General features: G+C 37.1%; 1 protein-coding gene across 1 annotated transcript in view; it reads left to right on the forward strand.

Annotated features, from left to right (window-relative positions):
* Positions 1 to 23,856, forward strand: part of LOC127618507 (basement membrane-specific heparan sulfate proteoglycan core protein-like) — a 153,197-nt gene that overhangs the window by 86,206 nt on the left and 43,135 nt on the right. The window contains exons 31-45 of the mRNA XM_052090995.1: positions 5,390 to 5,457; positions 5,637 to 5,701; positions 5,793 to 5,933; positions 6,205 to 6,396; positions 16,980 to 17,072; positions 17,164 to 17,253; positions 17,524 to 17,754; positions 17,852 to 17,965; positions 19,461 to 19,588; positions 19,854 to 19,940; positions 20,031 to 20,083; positions 20,188 to 20,352; positions 20,595 to 20,705; positions 20,950 to 21,050; positions 21,177 to 21,357. Of these exons, the coding sequence (XP_051946955.1) occupies positions 5,390 to 5,457; positions 5,637 to 5,701; positions 5,793 to 5,933; positions 6,205 to 6,396; positions 16,980 to 17,072; positions 17,164 to 17,253; positions 17,524 to 17,754; positions 17,852 to 17,965; positions 19,461 to 19,588; positions 19,854 to 19,940; positions 20,031 to 20,083; positions 20,188 to 20,352; positions 20,595 to 20,705; positions 20,950 to 21,050; positions 21,177 to 21,357 (1,820 nt within the window). The remainder of the gene's footprint in view (positions 1 to 5,389; positions 5,458 to 5,636; positions 5,702 to 5,792; positions 5,934 to 6,204; positions 6,397 to 16,979; positions 17,073 to 17,163; positions 17,254 to 17,523; positions 17,755 to 17,851; positions 17,966 to 19,460; positions 19,589 to 19,853; positions 19,941 to 20,030; positions 20,084 to 20,187; positions 20,353 to 20,594; positions 20,706 to 20,949; positions 21,051 to 21,176; positions 21,358 to 23,856) is intronic.

A 23,856-nucleotide genomic window follows, 5' to 3' on the forward strand; every position in this document is an offset into this window, starting at 1 on the left:
ATGAGTAAAGTTCCAATATGGATTATTTAAACTGACAACAATGCTCAGATCTGTTATTGGTGTTTTAATTGGTGCTGAAGAAAATAGATTTGCTTATTGTCACCTATAATTGGAGTTGCATCATTTTTGTGCTTAATAATTTTATAATCAGTATTATTGTCTTGTTGTCCAGTAAAAAAAAATATAAACATTCTTACAAGATACTGTACATTTACTTGAGAAGCAAAATTGCATGAGCTGTTAAGACTTGTTGTCAGTACCGCTGCTCCCTATAAACAGACTACGCAGTCTGCGTAGGGCACCAGAAAGTCCACTGGCCACTTACTTGCCATTGTAAGTACTCGCACAAGGACCCGAAAGCAGTTGCGGAACACAGATGATCGCTTCAGGCTCATATCAAGCGAACCAATTTGGCCAGCTTGTCAAAGAATATATCCTGAATTACACTTACTTTTCTTACCCTATTGGCAATTTTTCTTGTTTTAGTGTGTATTCATAGTGTGTAAATCAAAAACTGTTTGCCAATGGGGAAGAAAAACAAGTTTATTTAAGAGATATTCTCTGAAAACAAGTTGTATTATTGCTTCTCTGGGGAATTTATCTTGTTTTTGGATATTTAGATATTTTTACTCTATTAAGAAAATTATTTCTTGCAGTGGAATCTAATCTTTGTAAAGGCCTTGATACATTTTATGCAACTTTCTTCTTTCAAAATTTGCCAATTAGACATTTGTGTGTTATTGTATTATTTATGCCTGCCATACTACCTCCCATACTAAGGCATAAACAAGCTGGAGACAGAATGTGGTAAATGACATGGATCCTTGTCACTTGCACTGAATGCAAAGGCTTTTGGCTGTCTGGGTCAAAAATTGGTGGCTATTTTTGAAAAATCTGGTATCAACAAATCCTGTCTCATCAACGCTCTCAGCATTTCGAACTGCAAAGACTTCTGCCTTGAAGGTTTGAGTGGATTCCTTCCCCCTACATGTGATGACGCTTTCTATCTTATTCCTGGGCAAAAGCAAGTGTTGGATAGAAGAGAAGGTAAAAACAATAGAGATGATAATATCTTGTGGCTGACTACAACTACACAATCAAGACCTGAAAGAACGACTAGATTGTTGCTATCAACATCCATTCATGGCTTGAGCCACCGTGGAACTCTAGGGCCACCTCTCTACACGCCAAGACCCGAGGCTCGACAGCAGAGCTTCCAGCTTCTGCTAAGAATGCACAGAAGTTGCTTTAACCAGCGCCTGAGTATGCTTGATAGCAATACTCTAGACATGAAGGAGAGCCTAGAAAACATGAGGAAGCAGCAAAGTCACTTTAGCTCTCAGCTGAAGAAAATAACCAGCGCTTTTTCTCCATTTGATAGGATGGACAGAATCAATGAGCTCACCGAGAAATACACTCACATTAAAACAAGACTGAGTAAACTAGAATATAAACTTGAGATACTGATTGATGGCTTCACTACCCTAGTTCAAGAGCTCGACAAAGTCCAACTTGCTCGCCACAAAAGCAGAGAAGCTCATGTGGTTGCTACCACCCTGGCTCCAGTCTTGACTACAACTTGGATGAAAAGCACATCTACCAGCAGACCTCATAGGGGGACAATACTCCCCAAAACCCTACCCACTCCTCGTACAACCTCTGGACGAGATGGACAGTCCCAAATCAATGAAAGTTCAACCAAAACACAAGCAAAGTCCTCAAACAAAGGGATCCAATCAATCCAATCTAAAGATATTAAAATTCATTTCACCCGTTTAGCAGACAATATACAACAGAGCAAATCTTCTAGAAGAGCATCAGTTCCCAAAAGTGTACCCAATCATGCCCTCACTACATTCTCTGATTCTTTCTGGGATGGAAGGCATACAACCTCAATCCCTTCCAATGAAAACCAATGCAATCAACAAAACAGAAAGAAGGCTTCAGCTAAAGTTTCTTCCATCTCACGGGTAAGGAGTAACAACCAAAATATACAATTTCAAAAACAACACAGTAGTGGACCAAAAGAAAATGCTAAGTCTACAGAGTCAAAGAGAACTCTAATAGTGTCCAGGAAACGTAATCAACTGTCCCTTTCACCCCCAAGGCCTCAAGCAAAAGAGGAATCTGCGACTGAATTTCAGATTCCTGCTCCATCTCATACAAAAGTCCATCAAATAAAAGTATCAGCGAAACATCGATCTTCCGAATCATCTAGCAAGACTCAAAAAGATGCACATATTCTTGCAAAAAGACCATACAAACCTAAAAAATATGATTCAATTATAATGCCAACCAAAAAAGCCAAAGATTCATTGGTAATTAGGAACCCCTCTCATAGCATCCAAACAAATAGAAGACATTCCAAGAAAAAGCAATTAGACCTTTCTTCTCATGAGGTGAGAGGTGTTTCAGGATCCAACCAAACTGTGAAAGTCTTTGCCTACACAACTGCCTCTAGTAAATCTGCTGACAAATCGAGTCTACGTTCACCTAAACCCAAAGAAAAGATAACTACTATGAGAAAATCAACTCAGAGGAAGAACTCTAAATCCTTGAACATTTTAGACATATTCATGCAAAACAACACAGGTCAAAAGAAACTAAAAATGCCCAGACTAAAACAAGATGGAAACCTTCATATTATACTTGGAAGACTGGCCATTCCCATAAAAATATTTCCAAAAGTATTACAGTACCTGTTTAAATTACACTGGACCTGTGTATTTCTCTTTGATAGGTTTGAAGAAAAAATGTAACCCCCCATGAAAACTATACCAAACTGTAATGTTGTTTTCCTCAAGAGAACATGGGAGAGTTTCTGTCAGCTTGGTTTTTGGACAGTTTTGTATCTTTTTTAAAATACAATTTATGGGGGCTGTTCCAAAACCTAGTGAGCTTCCTTCGCATTGTAAGGCATCATAAGCATGCTCCCGACACGAAGGCTGTTCCAAAAGCTAGGTATTTAATTATGCTATCTCTTAAGATATCTAGTTTTGGCCAAATTCTAAGGTAGCATCATATGTATCCTTCCTAGGCAATCCCAGAATGCACCGTGAAAAACTGGGCAGAAAAATAAATCCAAGATCGTGGATGAAGAGTTAAATTTCCATTATAAATATCCAATACTGAAAAGTTGAATATTGTAGAAAACTGACAATTTTACCTGAAATGTGTGTGTACTATGATAATTTATGCTCATTATAGTATCACGTCTGTCATCTCGTGTCATCTGTATTGAAATCAGTTGCATGTGACGAGCACTATTTGAACGATACGTGGAGTTGACACCTATGTAGAGCATTCCAAATTGGTCTCTTTTTATGAGGCATCATTCCGGTAAGGATGCTGCCACAGAAGACAGCTGCCTATGTAGGCAGGAGACAGCGAGACAGCTCACTACGTTTTGGAACAGACCTATGATGTGCAGAAAGAGTATTACATGTCCTCATTTACATCTTGTAAGCAAGCATGTTGTATCAACAGATGTAATGAACCTTCTAATTTGCATTTTTTATTTGTATTAATATTTCGCACTGCCAATATTAGGAAGGTCATTTAAAGTGACAGTGTGTGTAATTTCTGCATCACCAGTGAAAAGGCAACAAACAGAATTGCTGACATAAGTACTTTTCAAACTGGTTTACCTTTGAAATAATTTCACACAGCAGCTTTTAAATTTCTTGTTATTTTAGATTTTGTTTTGTACTGTTTTATACTATTTTGTGTACTTTTGTAAGAGTGTACTCTATACACACCAATCAGTCACAACATTAAAACCACCTGCCTAATATTGTGTAGGTCCCCCTTGTGCCACCAAAACAGCGCCAACCCGCATCTCAGAATTGATATTCTTCTCATCATAATAGTACAGAGTAGAAATCTGAGTTACCGCAGACTTTGTCTGTTCTAACCAGTCTGGCTATTCTCTGTTGACCTTTCTCATCAACAAGGCATTTCCATCCACAGAACTGCCGCTCAATGGATGCTTTTTGTTTTTGGCACCATTTGTCGTAAAATCTAGAGACTGTTGTGTCTGAAAATCCCAAGAAATCAGCAGCTACAGAAATACTGAAACCAGCCTGTCTGACACCAACAATTATCCATTCGATTATCTAATCAGCCAATTGTGTGACAGCAGAGCAGTGCAAAAAATCATTCAGAATAGTATCTCAGAATGCTATTCAGAGATGCAGGTAGGCACTGTTTTGGTGGCACGAGGGGGCCTTACACAATATTAGGCAGGTGGCTTTAATGTTGTGGCTGATCGGTGTACTTATGTGTTTAGACATGACATTGTATAATAATTTTTTTTACACACAGTGGTGCTAAAATGTACAAATTTGTATGTATTCAACTTAATTTATCCATGCTACCTACTCATAAACGTATGTCCTTGTTTGATTTGTGAACTCCATCACCTTAACAACTTGATTAGCAAAAAACATGAAAGAAGTTATGTCATTTTTATCAGTATACATTTGTTAATGTACAGTAAAATTACCCTGAAAAATACCATCAATTGGCTGGATAGAGTAGCCTATTAAAAAAAATGCTAACATTGATATTCTATCATAACCATGCTTAGCATTTTGTTTGGACTACCTTGAAACCTCCAGACATCAGGTAAGACTTTGAGGCAAGTCCCTCAGCTTCCACAATCTTTGGTTTAAGGTGGTTTTACTAGCTTAGGCATTTAATTGGGTCCTTTGCAGGAGCTTTTTGTTTGTCCTTGGATTTGTTTCTCCTCTGTTTAGCAAAGTTTTCAAAGAGAGATGGACTCAACATCATTTGGATGATGAAAGCATTCCTGGCTGTAGTTTATCCATCTTCTAAAGTTGGAAGCATGCAAGGTCTTATTATGCACGTATGTTTTGAGGTGGCTATTAGGGTAAACTAACTACAGTGGTTTGCTCTTTTGCTTTTATTTTGAAATGCTGAATGTGAAGATGAATCTGGCATACATACAATATCTGCTTGTAGAAACACAGATATTTCACATAATTTGTTATTTATAGTGTCCACATCTGTTGTTTGCTAAAGGATATACTTGATATCGGTGATTTAGATATGCGTAGATTAAACGACCACAAATGTATTTACATGAGTAATTTTGTTTTCATTGTCCAATTTTCTGTATGCAATTCAAAGTGTCTTTATGTTTGTAAGGTATGCATGTCTAAAAAATGTTCAGACAGTCATATTTGAAGAAGCTGAGTGCATTAATCATATTCTCAAATGGCTTATTACGGATCATAAAAGAGACCGAAATCGCTCTTAATGATCATGGCAGGCCCTGTCATGTCTCTGTTGAGTCCCAGAATGCTTTTCTTTTTACAGCTAATCACTTTAAAACCGGTTTTCTAATGTGTTGCCTACTTTTCTTTAGATGTGACTCTGGATATACTGGCAATCCCCAACTTGGACAAAGATGCACTCCAAGCAACAATAATGGTGGTACGATTAACAACAAGAATATTCCATACATTTATTCTTAATATTAAACAGATAAGTGAAAAAATTTAATAAAACAACAGTTAATAAAAAAATTAAAAACTACATTCTAAAAGCTTCTTTGTTTTGCATTGTAATATGTTCTAGGTTAAATGTTTAATAAAAATTCTAATGTTTAATAGAATGCTACCGCTGTGACCAGAGCGGAAGTGAGGGATGTAGTGCAACTGGAGTCTGTCGCTGCAAGGTAAGCAAAGAAAACGTTTTTAAATGATGTAATTGGTTATTTGTATAACATTTATGAGATCTTGATAATAGAAATACTTGTTTGTACTCAGATGAATGTTGCCGGTCCAACATGTTCCACCTGCAAGCAAGGGACCTTCCACCTCAGTCCTGCCAACAAAGATGGCTGCTTGTCTTGTTTCTGTATGGGTGTTACACAGCAGTGTTCTAGCTCCAGTCACTATAGAGATGTGGTAAGAGCTGCTGAATTAGAGCCATTCACACAGGACACACACTTGTGTCAGTCTATGCTCTTTTAATTCTTTGTCAATTTAAACATCCATTTTATGGACATCCTCAGTTTTTTAGCGTCTCACGGCATGAGTGTAAGGCACCGCATCAAGAAAATAAACCAGTCTTATGTGAACAACCCCTTAGACAACTACCATTCATTACCACTCGGGATAGTTCTTTTTATCTGCTTTTGTGTTAGCATATGTATTCTCTTTTTTTTTTATTCTTTAGGTGTCCACCAGCTTTGCGCCAGGAAACTACCAAGGTTTTGCTCTTGTGAATCGCCAGCGCACCAACCGTATTGACAGTGGCTTCTCAGTAGAGCTCTCCACAGAAGAAACACAACTCTCCTACACAAACTTTGACTACCTTGGGCAGGAGCCCCACTTCTGGCAGTTACCCAAAGTCTATCAGGGAGACAAGGTAGAGTTTTGCAGCATTATGTACTTCATCATCTTTACAAGCCTTCGTGTCTGTTTGCCTACATGCTATTGTGAAGCAACCTCTCTTTCACCCTGAATACTCCGCAAACTCATTCTTCTCTGCAAATAAAAACTGCCAGAACTGATTTTCTTCCCAAAATCTACTTAGCCAAGGCAATTGCTGTATAGCTTATAAACCCTTGGCTCATAATGGCTCAGAGTGTACACAAAAGCTTGTATTAGTCTTAAATTAGGATCAACAAATTCAGGTTGATATGTAAATATTTTTTTGAATAGGCTTAGTATCTTTGATTTCTTTGGTTGTTTTGGACGTGATGGATATAATTAAGTGTTTCTGAATCTCATTCACTCTTTTTAGAAGAGTTACTCTTCTCGGATTAGGCGAGCTGATAAGGTAATGCGAATGCATGTGCAGGTTCTGCTGTGAGTCTGATGTTTTTTGTGGAGAATTTCCCCCATAGAGTGTGTGTGTGTCTAATTGTCTGCTTTGGCCTATAATATTTTAGAATAAGCCTTATGCTTAATTGGGTCACATTTGTGCATGGTTCTTTTCAGAATGTTCCGGATCCATTGTTTTTTATTTTCTCATGTTATGAGTTCAGTTTCTTTGATGGAAAAGTCACTAAAAACTGAAAATTCTCTCATCATTTACTCACTTTCGTGCTAAGCCAGATCTGTATGACTTTTTTTCCTACTGAACACAAACGAAGATTTTTAGAAGAACATCTCAGCTCTTTAGGTCCTCACAGTGCAAGTGAATGGGTACCAACATTTTGAAGCTTCAAAAATCATATAAATGCAGGCAGCATAATTGTGATCCATAAGACTCCAGTGTTTAAATCTATGTCTTCAGAAGTGATATGATAGGTGTGGCTGAGGAACAGATCAATATTTAATTCCTGTTTTACTATAAATGCTACTCTCTGCCCAGTAGATGGCAGTATGCATGAAGAATGCAAACTGCCAAAAACAAAAGAAGAAGAAAGTGAAAATGAAAGTGAAAGTGGGGATTGATGTTAAAGAGGCTTAAATATTGATCTGTTTCTTGGATTTCTTATACGTTGCCTTTATGTGCTTCCTGGACCTTCAAAATTTTGGTACCCATTGCATTGTATGAAGAAGAAAAAAATCATACCCATATGGGATGGCAAGAGGGTGAGTAAATGATGAGAGAATTTTCTTTTATTTTGTGTGAATTATCCCGTTAATTTTGTGCATGGGATTTTTTGGTGAATACATTTACATTTTTCAAGCACTTAATTTTCCTATTTTCAGGCTAAGATTGAAATATATTTAGCCAGTAGTAAGATATAATTGTGCAGTGGTTCTCAACTGGTGGGTCGTGACCCAAAAATTATTTGCAAGTCTCTTCTAATAGGGTTGCGGACAGCAGGAAACAACTATTCTAAAAATGTTCTAAATGTAAATAAAATGTAACTAATAATAAACTCTTGTATAGTAAGGAAAGCAAAATATAACGTCTTATCAAAAGCAGGAGAAAATAATTCCCATATCTTTTTTTTTATACGTCAAAAGCTGTTTGTGTAAATTGATGTAAACACAGAGTACATTACGTTGGAGTTTGTTTGCAACAATTATAAACATGTTTTTTTCTGACCACAATTTGTTTTGTGCAGCCAGTTATTGGCTACCAAGAGCATGAATCAATAAAAATTCAAGCAAAATTTTGAAAACAAACACTAACCATAAAGACAAGCCTGTTGATTTTTTCGTCATCTAAAAATATTAATGCATTTCCGTGTTTGTTGCATCTCCGCTCACTCCCTAGCTCCCTATGTCGTGAATCAGTGTATTGTAAACACGAATTCAGTCGCTTGCAAGGGAGTTGATTCATTGAACATTGGGACACTTATGACTCAATTACCTGAGACACAATTACAGGGTCGCACATTTCAACACAGCTGGTATTAATCAATAAGACAGCTGTATTAAAGACACTATTTTGCTTTGTCATGGTAGATATAAAAATGCTAAGAAGTTTATTTATAATCTCCTAACAACTCTAATATTTAAAATATTGTTCCCCTCTCATGCACATTATGGATAAAATATATTTACAGTACAAACAAAATCACTTTTAAGGAATTTTTAGTGTGATGGACCGATTTTGCGAATGGGACAGCCCTATAAATGGATGACTCCCTGACCAGTGCCCTGACATCTGAACTAGGGAGCTGATTGAGATACACACAGTGTTCTTTGTAGTTCAGTTTCTCAAAGAACTTTCTCAGAGATCTTGCTTTATTCACAAAATTAGAGAGACTCCACATGGATAGAGGAACAACTGAGAAAGGATGATACTGTATGGCAATTAATGAGCGATATGGGTAAAGACCCTTCAAGATCCAAAAGAGCCTTTGAGGTATACGTTCAGTTTATTTGCTGGTTCTCACCACTGACTTGAATCCCATAGTCACTGAAACCTTTCCATTTAACATAACTGATGGATGCCTGTAATAATAAAATGTACTTTTATGTTTAAATTAATCTCAAAGCAGAAAATCCCTTTAATCCTCCCACTTACTGACTTCTGGAGAGTTTGACCTGAAAGTTAAACATTTGAAAACTGACAAAGGACAACAGAAAAATCCTTGACACTTTCAGCAAACAAACTTCTCCATCGATTAACTTCACCTGCAGAAGACTGACCAGATGTGAAGATAATTTATATGAAGCAAACAACATTCTGATGTAAGGACATTTGATAGACAGGACAGAATAAAATACATTATAATCATTTATTTCCTGTTTATTGGTAACACTGCATGTAAAATACATCAAACAGAATGAACAATTGACGTGAGAGCATACTTGGTATCCTGATGCTTGCACTGACTTCCTGAGCACTTCCCCGCCTGCATTTTTCATATTTAATGTCCCATTCATTCCTCGCAACACATTTAAAGGGATAGTTTACCCCCAAATAAAAAAGTATTATTTTCTCACCCTAATGTTCCAAACCCATATGTTGTTAAAAAAGGACAAAAAATCAACATAAGCATATGACTTGTAAGCTAAATTCCATGTCAATATCGTCTGCTGTGTTTCACGGAAAATACACTCACATTTAGGAACACCTGTACACCTACTTATGTGATTTTCTAATCAGCCAATCGTGTGGCAGCAGTGCAATCCATAAAATCATGCAGATACAGGTCAGAAGCTTCAGTTAATGTTCACATAAACTATCAGAATGGGGAAAAATTGTATCTGGCATGATGGTTGGTGCCAGACGGGCATGTTTGAGTATTTCTGTAATTGCTGATCTCCTGGATTCACACACAACAGTTTCTAGAGATTACTCAGGATTGTGCCAACAACAAAAAACATCCAGTGAACGGCAGTTCTGCAGACGGAAATGTCTTGTTGATCAGAGAGGTCAACAGAGAATGGCCAGACTGGTTCGAGCTGACAGAAAGGCTACGGTAACTCAGACCTGTTTTTACGATGCGTCTCGGGTGATCCTATTTTATGTGGTCAGGTGAGACGCATGGCTGTTTACACCTGGTTGTTAAATGCGTTTCCTGTGACCAGTTGTGTTCAGATTTGGAGGGGAGGGCCTCTGTTTCAGCACGACATACATCATTCACTATGTCAGCATGTTAATACAGCACAACAAAGTCAAAAGACAAAGAAAGCGTGAAAAAATTGCGTATTGTTTCTCCCAGATGCGATTGTAATTTTAACTTAAGCACAAATGCAACATGTCAAGCATGATATATTAGTGGATTACCTGTATTAAAGGAGCTTCAGGTGTTCGTGCTTGACATCTGATTTGATATCAGACACACTAAAGAAGATCCGTGCAGCTCTCGTAATTGTGTATGTATCCGCTTTTTAAAATTGTAAGATTGGATGTTCATTTCCTTTTAAAGCCGCTCATAACCAGCAAACTTTAAACTCTTGTTTTAGCACAGCGGTTGATTGACAGGTGAGGGGTGCCGCTTCACTGCTGCTGGGACGCACAGAGGACGGATTAGCCTTTACACCTCAAATGCGATCTGGTCACATGTGTTTTAACCACATTCATATGTGGTTCTTGTGATCCGATCACAAAACACTTTAGATCCAGTTTAGACCTGTGTTTAGGGCTGACCACATGTGATCGGATCACCCGAAATACATCTTAACACCAGGTGGGAACAGGGTCTCCGATAACCACTCTCTACTATTGTGGTGAGCAGAAGAGCATCTCTGAATGCACAACACATCGAACCTTGAGGCGGATGGCTACAACCATAGAAAACTCTGTCCAGCTCTTTATTAGTACCATAGTGTTCCTAATAAATTGTTCATTGAGTGTATAGCAGCATTAGGGTTTGGAAAGACATGAAGGTGAATAAATAATGACATAATTTTATTTTGTGGTGAAATGTCCCTTGTGTCTTTGAACCTTTGTCTCTCCATTCTATTTATTCATTATTTCATCTTCGCTAGCACCCTGCTGATGAAGTACGCAAACTTGATGATGAAATCTGGGCCATCATCTCTAATTTCTCCAATGATCAGGGTTCTCCCTTCCCTTCCTCTTCATTTTCTCAAACCTCATCTTCCCATTCTTCATTTGGGGCCCAGAGTTCTCCATCTCAGTCAAGTGTGCGTTCCCCTTCCTTCCATTCTGGTTTAACTTCCTCTTTAAGGGACTCTGTGTCCCTCTCAGCTGACTTAGACCAGTCCTTCCACACTGACTCCACTCAGGTACTGTATGCTCTCACCAGTGACTCTCACACTGGTTCATTTTAGGTTTACACTAGAGGTTGCGTTAACTAAAATTGTTCAATCATTTTCCTGAATTTTAAAAACATTGATGGATAATTTAAAATATTTTCCATTATTTTGACATAAGAAATAATGTACTTGGTCTTTTGTGTTTTCATACTGCAGAAACTTTCCAACAGTAAATTATACTAATTAGAAGTTGAATTATAATTAGGTTAGAAGTGAAGAAAAGGGGAGAAATAAAGATAAAGTACCCCTGTGGAAATTGACCCCTGAGAGAGAGAGAGAGAAGTGAGTGAAAATTTGAGGGAAACAAGAGATTCCAAGAGTAGTTTAGTGGAAAAATTCATGGGATTTTGTGCATTAAATATGGTCACCAGATTCACAATGTGAGAGCAAAAGAAAAAGCCAAGAACTTGCAACACAGTGCTTTTAATGACTTAATGACTGAGCTCTAACCACAGAAGTTCTTGTTGATACAGTTACTTATATTGTACTGAACAATGAGATGCTAACTTAAAGTTTGTTATAGATGCAATGATTTAAACATCAACCTTTCAAATAATTATTTTCATGACCAACTTATCAGTTTCACCAAATTCACTCCTTTCAGTTTTCCATGATTTCAGGTCCACACTAAACCTTTTCGATTGAAAACTCAGTTTTCTATCGCACATGTACATCTCCGAGATGTCTGTTTTAGATCTTTTCATTTGGAAAGCATCACAATCTAATTAACATCTGCCAAACATCAAGACAGTCATACTTTGAGTCGGGGGAAAGGCAGGCAAGCTTTTGGCTAGATATATAAATCAGAGAGAGTCTTTTACTACCATTCCCTCTGGGAAATCTGATGGTGGTGAAATATTTATGGAGGATGGAACCATTAGAACTCCCTAAACTGATGGCTGAGCAAAATATTTCTCTTAATTGTAAATAACCTTGGAGGAATTTGGCAAGGTAATTAAGGCCTTGCCTATAGGCAAGGCTTCGGGGTCAGACAAATTTGCCGCTGAATTTTTTAGATCTTATGCTACAGAACTGGCTCCACTTTTTTTAAAAGTTTATACAGAATCATTAAAGAATGGAAAGCTTCTGCCAACCATGACACAAACCTGAATAAGTCTGATTATTAAAAAGGACAAAGATCCAATTGAGTGTAAGAGTGACCATCCAATTTCCCTGATCCAGCTAGATGTAAAAATATTGTCAAACTTTTGCCTTAAGTTATAACATCTCTGGTGGTGGCAGGAGGTATGGCGCATAAACTTTTGCTTTACACAGATTATATTTTATTATTCGTCTCCGACCCCACTAGATCTATGCCTTGCCTCCACAGAATTCTTAGGATACAGAGTCAATTGGTTTAAATCCAAAGCTTTGGCTCTGACAGCGTACTGCCCAGTACTGCCCATGCTTTACAGCCGGGCGCCTTCCAGTGTCCCAAACAAAGCATTGAGTATTTGGGCATTTTATTCTCAGCTAATTTTTTTTATTTATTTAGCAATCAGTTAATTTTGACTCCTTAATAATAAGGTTTTTAAGCGATATGGGCAGGTGGGCTTCATTACATTTATCTATGATTGGGAAGGTTAATGTAATTAAATTTAATTGTATTCCAAAATTTAACTACCTGCTACAATCTCTCCCTGTAGATGTCCCCCTCTCTTATTTCAAGCAATTTGATAGCATAGCGAAGTCCTTCATTTGGAATGGTAAATGTCCCAGATTACATTTCAATAAGTTACATAAGCCGATTGACAAAGGTTGACTTGGCCTACCCAAGATTTTGTTTCAGTCTCAGACATTTGGCTCATTGGTCGCATCCACCTGAGAGAGCCCCTTCCTGGTTTGGTATTGAACAGGAATTTATTGCCCCTATTTTGCCATTGCAAAGCCTCACTATTAAACTAACTGGAGAACTTAAGTTACACTGCGTTATCTCGCATTTGCACACGGTATGGACAAAAGTGTCCAGAGTGTTTAATTCGAACATTTATTTAAATGTTGCCTCAAGCATATGGCTGAACACAAAATGATGTAGTAATAAGTCCCCTTTCTGCTGGTCAGAGTGGATTGTGAAGGAGGTTAATACACTCAGTGACCTATATGAGAGTGTTGAGATCCTTTGAAAATATGTTTCAACATTTCAGGATTCCCAGATCTCAGTTCTTTAGGTATTTAATTACAGCTGCGCCACCTGCTCAGTACTATTTTTGGGAGTAGCACACCCCCCCCCTTAAGCGGCAGATAATCTGGGAGTGGTGATTACTGCTTTTAGAAAAGGTCATGAGGCATCAGTGTATTACTCCCTGCTAATTCAGAGTCTGGAGGATGGAGCTTCAACTTCTCTCAAGAGATTATGGGAGAAAGATTTAAACTTGGTATTGGAGGAGGGAGTATGGGCTGGGACTCTAAATATATATAATTTGATTCCACATTTTATGTTGTGTTTGTTTGTTTTATAAATGGAATCAATAAAAATTGTTAATAACAAAAACATCTGCTAAATATCTTAAAAAGATCAGATTTACAAACATTTTAAATCATAAACGTCTCAAAGACATCTGCTGAATATATTATTGACATGCCAGACATATTTATTGACATACGTCTTATAGATCATTATAGATCGTCATTGTTTTCCAATGTATGCTCTACTAGAGAACGTTTTTGAAAGTCTTGCTCTCTGGTGGATGAGAAGGGTATAAACGTGGCAAAATCAATACGTTTTCAACCGAAAGCATACTGTATTATTGTGGGCTTGGCTTTAGTTTTTTTTAATCTTTAATACTCTATATTATATTATAAGTTTTGTCAAGTACAGGTTTTTGTATACCTAAACTCAAAAATAGTATAGCCTCAATTATGGAAAATGATATTGGCATACGTCTAATATTATGGAAAATGGAAGCAACAACGGATTAAAAAATTGAGCATGAAGAAAAATGTACTATCCAGTCTGTCAAAATGACAGATGATGAATACTTGTAGCGCAACCTCTGGTTTACTCTAGTAATTTGCATCAAACACTTTCTTGTATTCACAATTAGTTCTGCTATTTGATTTTGGTTTTAATGTCGGTCTGACAGGTGCAAGAGGGAAAAAACACAGTTGGACCTAGAGGTCCACGACCAGACTCTACTAAAAAGGTAGTGTGACCTGTGATTGCAGGCTACTTGAATAATGGTATAGTTTTCTGAGAAAACCAAGCTCAAACTTAACTAAGTCCCAGTCTAGGCCATGTTTAATATTAATCATAGAAGTTAATGTTTGACAACTTGATTTAGGATGTCTGCTTATCAGTAAGGGAGTGGGGAAGTATGCAAAGGCTAGTTAAGTATTGGTGATCAAAGGGTGTTTTTTTTCCCCTATAGGTGTAGCAGGTAGTGCACACTAAACACACATACAGTGGGGTCCAAAAGTTTGAGACCACATTCAAAATCTAATTTAAACCTGGAAATATTTACAGTAGCAAGTTTTAGGATTTTTTACATTTTTAAAGAAAGAAATGTTTTGGCATTTAAATAAGAAATGTTTATAGATTCTGCACTATTTCTAGGCCACTAATCAAATAAACAATTTTGTGACCATGTTAACTCCATAGTACAAATGGACAGATTTAATTAATAATTAATATTCTCAAATCATACTGGGATAACATGGATCATCAGGTTTTGCACAAACCTGTGTGTCCATGTCAGCTCGAGTGCAGGCTGTTATTAAAGCAAAGGGCGACATAACAAATACTAAGAAATTGGGAAAAATGTATGCTGATAACATCATTTGTGATTTAAAAATTATATTACATTTGAAAAATGCTAAATCTTATCTTCATTAGTGGTCTCTTTCTGACCCCATCTGTAACTATATTTGTATCTAGTTGAATAGCTGACCCAAGCTCAGTTTTGTTACCCACATTGTTTCTCCACTCCATTTTTAAAAGAATAATTCTGAGACTGTTCCTCACACATTTCATAGACAAATCCATATGAAGTTATCCAATGGTTAGCCAGTTATTGACAGAAACAGATTTCTTTTCTCTCTCAATTTTGCTCTCTGCTATGCTTATTTTCTACTCTCTGTCTCTCCTTCGCTTGGGCTTTTATGCATTTCCTTCCACCTCTGCTCCAGTATGTTTTGGTCTACAAGGCTTTCAGCTTGCACTCAGACGACGTGCTCTTATGGCAGCTCCCGGAACAGTTCAAAAGGGATAAGGTAAACATGGATAGGTTCAGGCCCACTCACTACTGACCCTCAGGTTATCTTCTCTCCCATAGACACTGCTGAAGCATCACCTGGGTTAAAAGTAAGATGAATGGGCTAGCCATAACATGGCTTATTTAACAAAACCAACATTATGTATTTATCTATAATGACTTCATTACTTTGTATTACTTTGTGTTCCTGAAAGGGGGCATGTTATGCTTGTGGAATTGAGAGTGGGGATTAATATCTGGGTTGTTTAGTTGTTTAAAGATGTTTTGATAACCTTTTTTATATCATGTTAAATGATGAGTGAAACATTGTGAATAGTTTTTTTAATCATGCCTTAGCTCTTTTTTATAAATATAAATGTGTATGTTTCTTTTGAATGTTAATATTTATTTACTGCTTCCAAAAATGATATATATATATATATATATATATATATAGTAGAGTTAGTTTTTCCAGCAAGACAATGCTCCATGCCTCACAGTCAGGTCAATCAAGGTGTGGATGGAGGACCACCGGATCAAGATTTCTGTTTAAATTATTCCTTTGTTCTTAAATATGAGTGTTGATATTTATTTTGAATACTACAATCTTTTATTTTATTTATTAATAATAAGAGTTGTCGACTCAGAAATTTATTTATTTATAAAATTGCCCAAACAATTAAAAGAAAAAAACTGCAAGAAAATTATAAGATTAGACATTATTTAACGCATTACTTTCTTGGATAATAAAATCTTAACCCTTATGCGTCAATTTAAAAAAGAGGTCCTTAGAGGACAAAAATGTCTGCGTCAAAATACTGCCATAATAATATTATTTATTAATATTATTTTCCACTTTCAATTAGTTAATATTTGTAACCAACATCAGTCCTGATCACAACTACCAAATATTCATTCATGTTAAGTATTTTAACCCTTTAAATGTCAGTTTGTTTACATAATGCCAATGTTGTTTTTTACACACACGCACAAATTTCTCAATACACACACACATACAAAACACAGACTGACATCCACTCACACAATTTTAGCTGCATTATTTATTCAGTTGGCCTGCAGTGCTCTGTAATACAGTAAACATAAAATAGGAAAAAAGCATGTATTTGCTCCATAGTTTAAACATGAAATAAAATGGCGCTATCTGGTGGAAAATATCTTATTTTTTTAAAGCATAATATCATAGAATTCATGATGTTTTGCTTTAATGGCACTGAGATCAAAAATAGCAGTTTTAATGGAGACATTTTTGTCCTTAAGGTCCTGAGTGTATCTATTTTGTGCATGCAGTGTGTTATAGATATATTATAGGAACTGAGGTTGAAATATCAAATTTCCCCAAAAATACACACATTTGGCTAAATTCATGCCGTTGGCATTAACACAACCAAAATGATAGATTAAAAAAAGACAAAAATGTCCCGAAGGTTGCACAAGGGTTAAGCTTTGTTTTGGGCAGGTTTGGAAACTGTATTTAGTGTTATGATTCCTATATAAACATGTAAATATCCTCATCTTTACTAATTTATATCAGTGTTTGTGCTCCTGGTAATAAAAACTACTGGTGTTGGTGTTTTCTTATCGTATATTCATGATTCTTACTTAGGTTGGTGCATATGGTGGAAAGCTGAAATATACAATCTCCTTTGTGCCAGGACCTCGAGGTTCTCCGATAGAGGATGCTGATGTTCAGATTATTGTGAGTGTCACTGTGAACTTGCATGAACAATTTAAGGTTTCTCAACATAAAATAGAGGTTTCACTACCATTGTTCTTGTCTACTTCCTCAGGGTAATGACATCACACTAGTTGCACGGCAAGCATGGAAAAGAGGACTAGGTACCAGAGAGTCACATGATTTTGAGATTGTTTTCAGAGAGGTGAGACCCCATTCTGGAATTTTTTAATCAAAATCAAGATTACATGTTAAAATGTATATGAATGCTTAAGGGAAAATGTATATCTCAGGTTCTGTAACTGGTCACCTACGTTTTTAAGTGTAATCATTAAATTAATACGAGGTCATAAAAACGGCATAATATTAAAAAAAGTTAGAAAAGGCTTTCACAATGTAGAACATGTCAACTACCGATATTATTGAAGCAGAAGGGGTTTAGCATTCTATATGTTGGCTGATTTGTGCTTTGTAGGAACACTGGCAGCGTCCTGATGGCATGCCGGCTACTCGGGAACATCTTATGATGGTGCTCGCGGACCTTGATGACATCTTGATCCGGGCCTCCTACCACACAGAGATGCGCTCATCCAGTATCTCAGGGGTCCGTATGGATATTGCTGTGCCTAATTACACTGGCCTGCCACAGGCTTTAGAGGTGGAACGATGCCAGTGTCCCCCTGGTTACCGCGGTCTGTCATGCCAGGTAGAAACAATGCAGATTTATTCTGTGCCCAGCTATAAAGAATCATATTACATGTTCTTCACTATGCTACAATAATGATAACTGGCATGTTGTATAGGACTGTGCTCCTGGATACACTCGCACTGGAGGGGGATTGTACCTGGGCCACTGTGAGCCGTGTGAATGTAATGGACACTCTGACTCCTGTCACCCAGAAACTGGCATCTGTACGGTATGAAGCTGGTCATCTAGTAATTCTTATTTAACAGTCTGATGCATGGTGACCACTGGAAAGATTTTTAAAAGCCATTTTTAACTATTCAGGGTGTGATAACCCTTAACCATAATTCTGAAACACATCTTAACACCGGGCGGAAACAGGGTCTAGTCTTGTAAGACCTTTGATATTATGGCAAAGATGCACTGCAAAAATCTTATTCTTAATCTTATATTTGTATTGTTTTCCTCTAAAAAATAAATAAATCTTAAAATCTTTAGAACAGGATACATTTACTTTATCTTGTTTTAGAAGTAACACTGAAGGCTTTTTTTCAGAGAATATTTGAAAAATATTGTATTTTGTCTTTCTGTACTGGCAGATTTTTTCACTTGTTATAAACGTGTAGTTAAATTATCTTTGGCTGAAGAATTCATCCAAAGTATTTAGATTATGTTACTGACCTTGAGTAAAATAACGGTATATGTTATAAATTACATTTAAAGCATGTATTATGAAGTCTGTAGTGGAATACATTTTATAAAGTAACCCTCCCAACACTGCATATAACTATGGTTAACAACGATACATTGCTCATAGCCGTCTAGTGTTACTGCGCTCTCTAGTGCCGTTTTCATGCTTAAAGAAATATTCCGGGTTCAATACAAGTTAAGCTCAATCGACAGCATTTGTGGCATAATGTTGATTACCACAAAAAATTATTGTGACTCATCTGTCAGGTTACAATGGATGTGAATGGGGCCACTTTGTAAAGGGTTTAAAGACAGAAATGTGAAGATTATAATTAAATAAAAGCATTACATTAATTCTTTTGTTAAATTTAATGTATTATTTTGGCTATAATGTTGTTTAAATGATCATTTTTACAGTCGTTTTAGGTTTTTAGGGTTTGTCAACATAACAATGTCATTGGAATGAAGTTGTAAAATTGGCTATAACTTTACACAAATTTATGACACTTAAGTCATGTTAACACACATATTGTTTATGTCTTGTGGCGATACTTTTCAAACAGTGAGTATTTTAACGTTTACAGATTCACTTCCATTGTGAGCACCTCACTGGAACTCAGATTTGTGCTTTTTTTAAAGAAAAAGAGAGACAATTCAAAATAATTTTTTGTGGTAATCAATATTATGCCATAAATGCTGTCAATTGAGCTGAACTTGTATTGAACTCGGAATATTCCTTTAATAAAGACGAGATGTAAAGGTTTGAAATGAAATCATATACTGTACATCAAAAATTAAAACTTAGTCAGTTAGTTTTAGAGTCATGAAAATGTATTTTAGTTTAGTTTCAGTTTTTTCCAACAATGCTAGTTTATATTTTGATTTCAGTTAATGGAAATTTTCCCATTAATAACGATAATAACACTGTTGGAGAGATACACCTGTTTGTAAATTCACTAGTCATTTCCAGATACTCACTGTGTGTAGCCATGGTCATGTAGTTCTGTTCTGAAGGTGTTTTTGTTTTTTATCCATAGAGCTGCCAACATAACACCAAGGGTGAGCTCTGTGAACAGTGTGCTGATGGCTTCTATGGAGATCCCACTGCTGGAACCCCAGAGGACTGCCAACCTTGTGCCTGCCCCGGCACCAACCCTGACAATCAGTTAGTCTTAACACATACACAAAAACACGTGATAAACCACAACCTTACACAAGCCTTTCTTGATTTTTAATTTTCAGGAAGATATTATTTTGTGTATTAAGCTGTTTGTAATTGGTTGGTCCCCAAAATGTAGGCAAAACCTGACCCACACTTACAAACTTATGAAACATGAACAAATACCCAATTAAGCCCAGCTCCCTTTTTCACAAAAAACTGCATCCAGTTTGAGAGAGAATGTTTCTTAATAAAGTGCTTTTATGTTTAGGTTCTCTCGTGCTTGTGAGAGTCTCGGGAATGGAGACTATCAGTGCACTGCCTGCCAGCCTGGCTACACTGGGCAGTATTGTGAAAGGTATGCTCCAACCTCTTGTCCTGTTACACTAGAGTTGCACATTAATAGTCACCCCAATTTTTTTTATGTGAGTCTTGTCTCTCTTCAAAGGTGTGCATCTGGTTATGTTGGAGATCCACGAGCAAGAATCCCCTGCCGCAGTGGTACCAATTTATTTACTATACACAGTTACTTTTAAAGGAACAGTTGAGGCACATTTGTGGCCTATTGCATATGTGATGCAGCATTTCTGTTTGTTTGTTTTCAGCTGCTGAATCTCTGGTGGTAAAGGTATACCCAGAAAGAGTGCAGTTGGCACAGGGAAGCCCAGTCACTTTAAGGTGCCAGGTGTCGGGATATCCACCACACAGTTTTTACTGGTCTCGCGAGGACGGACGCCCTATCTCCAACACTGCAGAGAGACGCAGACAAGGTACTGCCCAGATTTCTAGAAGAAGGAAGCATGTTTACATGGAAATGATTACAGGATGGCTCTCCAGCTGTCCCATTAATCCCTGGAGAAACCAAGAACCAAAATAGTGTCAAAATGTCATGTAATGACTGTTCTAGCTACATGTAGCAACATGTGTACTGGGCAGGATGAAGGACTTGTAATGGCACAATTAACAATATGAGAGTTTATAATCATGGAAAACATTTCTTTCCACCCCACAGGAGCGGAGCTTCATTTGCCCAGTGTGCAGCCGAATGATGCTGGCGTGTACATTTGCACCTGTAGAGACCAGCGCAGTACCAATAAGAGCAAAGCTGAGATTGTTGTCACAAGTAAGGTGTTATCAGACCAGATCAGAAATAGTTTCTTTGGCCCTTTGGACCCAAAAATTAACTGAACGTTACATTTTCATGACATTTCTAACCATTTGAATTAAAGAAATGTTCCGGGTTCAAATAACAGCTCAATGCTTTCAGCTCATTTTACAAATTGTCGTGTTTTTATGATGACTACCTGAATTAACTCATTTTTAGACACAGTCAAAATGCAATAATCATCCTACTTTGCCCTCACCAGCATTACCATCCAAACCTATCGAAGTCTTCATTGAGGAGCCCAAAGCACGGAGCGTGACAGTTGGAGCAACAGCCAGCTTCATCTGCACAGCCAAAAGCAAGGTATGAGCATGCCCATGTGTGCACATATCATAGTATTAGCTTCCCTGACCTCCAAAACAGATGGAGAGAACAGTATTTGGCTCCAAGTATGAATGTCTGTAAGTGAAATATTTGCTTCCCTCATAGCTGCCAGCATACACCCTGGTTTGGACCCGCAAAGGCAACGGCAAGCTTCCTAGCCGAGCCATGGATTTCAATGGCATCCTGACTATTCAGAATGTACAGCCTGAGGACGCAGGCATCTATGTTTGCACAGGCTCCAATATGTTTGGCATGGACGAGGGCACTGCTCTCCTCTATGTCCCAGGTTCGTGATTGGCACCAAATCCTTTACGCCTCCCTGCCTTTAGTTTTGCAATCTCTTTCATGTTGCATGCCTCTTTGCTTTTTCTGCTTTACCCTGATGTTTTGTCAACTGTGTTATTTTTGGCTAAATTCATCGTGTTAAGAACAACAGCATGGCTAACCTTTCTTCTTGAGTTTAAATTATTAAAATGTTGTGCTTTTTCTGATTACTCATTTGGTTTTTCTTCTTACTTCTCCAACTTTAATGGCTGTTTGCATTGCCATTGTAAAATCTTTACACCAAACAAAATGATACAGCTTGTGAATGGTTTATAAGAAAACTGATTTAGGAAATTTCAGCTTCCGGTATGTTTTCAAAATCATTCCAGCTAAAATCAAAAGAACCAAATTATAATTTTATTGAAAAAATATATATTTTCTCACAATACAAATGCATAAATTAATCACTAGTTCATTTCTTAAAGAGATAATTCACCCCAAAATGAACATTCTTTCATTATTTACTCACCCTCTTGTTTTTCCAAACCTGTATGACTTTCTTTGTTTACATGGGACACAGAAACAGAAGTTGGGCAGATTGTTAGGGAATGATATCCAAACTTTAATTGTATAGGAATAAAGGTGCGTTCACATACAATGTGAAACGTTTCGCGTGGCACGATTACATACAAAGTCAATGCAAAGATGCGAATAGACGCTCATCCGCACCAGGTCAACGGTGCGAATCTAACACACCAAATCGCTTCATTCATGTATGTGCACGAGTTTAAATTTTCAACAAAATTTTCGCAAAAGCCCAACAGCATTGAGATTGTCCGGATGTCACTGATGTAGCAGAAGAAATCTGGAAAAATGAACGAAAAAATTGTTGTAGCAGTGTGTGGGCACCCGGAATTGTACGACACAACGTCATACATGTACAGATACCGGATGAAAAAAGACATCGCTTGGAGGAAAGTGAGCGAGGAAGTTGGACTACCTGGTAAATTCTGAAAATATGCGCGTCTACTTGATTCCAGCTATTGGTTGTACTTTACTATGAACCAAGTCGTAGAAGCCCCTCCTCCTGTCCTTTTCCAGAAGAGAAGGGGTAAGACTTGTGGGTTCGCGTTACTCGCATGAACGCCAGTTTAAACACACATTTATAATCCAGCGGCCAAACTTGCGCGAGCAATGTGAGGCGAAATTGTTTTCCGCATTGTATGTGAACAGCATACATACGACAGCATCAACATTCTTTAAAATTCCTCCTCTTACGAGAAAAAGTAATAGAGGTTCGGATGACATAAGGGTGAGTAAATGATGACAGAATTTTCATTTTTGGGTAAATTAACCCTTGAATTCTCATGAAGAGCGTTGCAGGGATATAAACAATGGAAACTTGATTTTCTTCAGTGCTCTTAAAATGAACAAGACTTTTTATTATTCCAATGAAGATGTTTATGCTGGTATTTGTCTTGAATAATTTTCCCTGTCAAAGCTCATTCATACATTATGTTCTTGGTAGCAATTGGTGAAATTAACTCACTCTTGGGTACCCTGCTGGTGTAATGGATGTTCTCAATGGTGGTGGTTGGTGGCTTTTGAAATCTGTCTAGTTTTGAGTCTCTGGTGCAATATTTTCTCCACTGGTGGGTATTTGTATCTTGATTCCTGCCATGTGGACTTTCATTTCCCTACTGTGGTGGTCTTTTGGGGATAGTGGTTGATGAGGTAGGGGTGTCATAATATTTAGAGAAACTGGGACTCGTCAGCCAAACGGACTGCAGGCACAACCCATTCCTAATCCCAAGGTGTAATTTCCACCTCTTGTGTATGAGAAATGGTTATATTTTCCGTTTTGTTTTTGTATTTAATGGTGCTATCAATAGTGTAGTAGTTTGAATGTTGAGTTTTTCATCAGTGCTGTATTTTCAGTTCAAATTGTTTCTTTTTTTGGTCATGTTATGAATGGGGAAAGTGCTAGTGGTTTAGGCATTGTGAGATGTTCTGTGGGATATACATTGAGCTTTTCATATGCAACTATTGCTTTACAGACTCAGTTGTTATTCTAAACTCCTGTTATTTTTTAGTAGTAGATTGTTATCAGATGCATTTTTGGTGGGGTACACAGGGACAAAAAGAGGCAATTTTTAGAAGGAATGTCAGACATTTCATGTTAACCCCTTGTTATTTTTTAGAACTTGATTCCATATTTATTTTGACTGACAATCTTTACAACTACTGTAAAAGTTACTTTTTGTTTATGTTAAAATCACTGAGAGAATGACATGACTGAACTATTTTTAGGTTGACTTTAAGGTTGTATTGCATGTGTGCATAATATCATACATTTAAAAAACATAAATCTGCATTTTGACTGTTATCATTCAGTATGTATGTTTTACCCCAGGAGTTCAGTATGGTGCTTTATAAATTTGATTTATTATTAATCAAGCATGTAAATCAAGTAATATGTAAGAATATTACTACAGATATGTCATGAATTAAAACAATATTT

This window comes from Xyrauchen texanus, chromosome 25, assembly GCF_025860055.1.
Source record: "Xyrauchen texanus isolate HMW12.3.18 chromosome 25, RBS_HiC_50CHRs, whole genome shotgun sequence".
NCBI lineage: Eukaryota > Metazoa > Chordata > Actinopteri > Cypriniformes > Catostomidae > Xyrauchen > Xyrauchen texanus.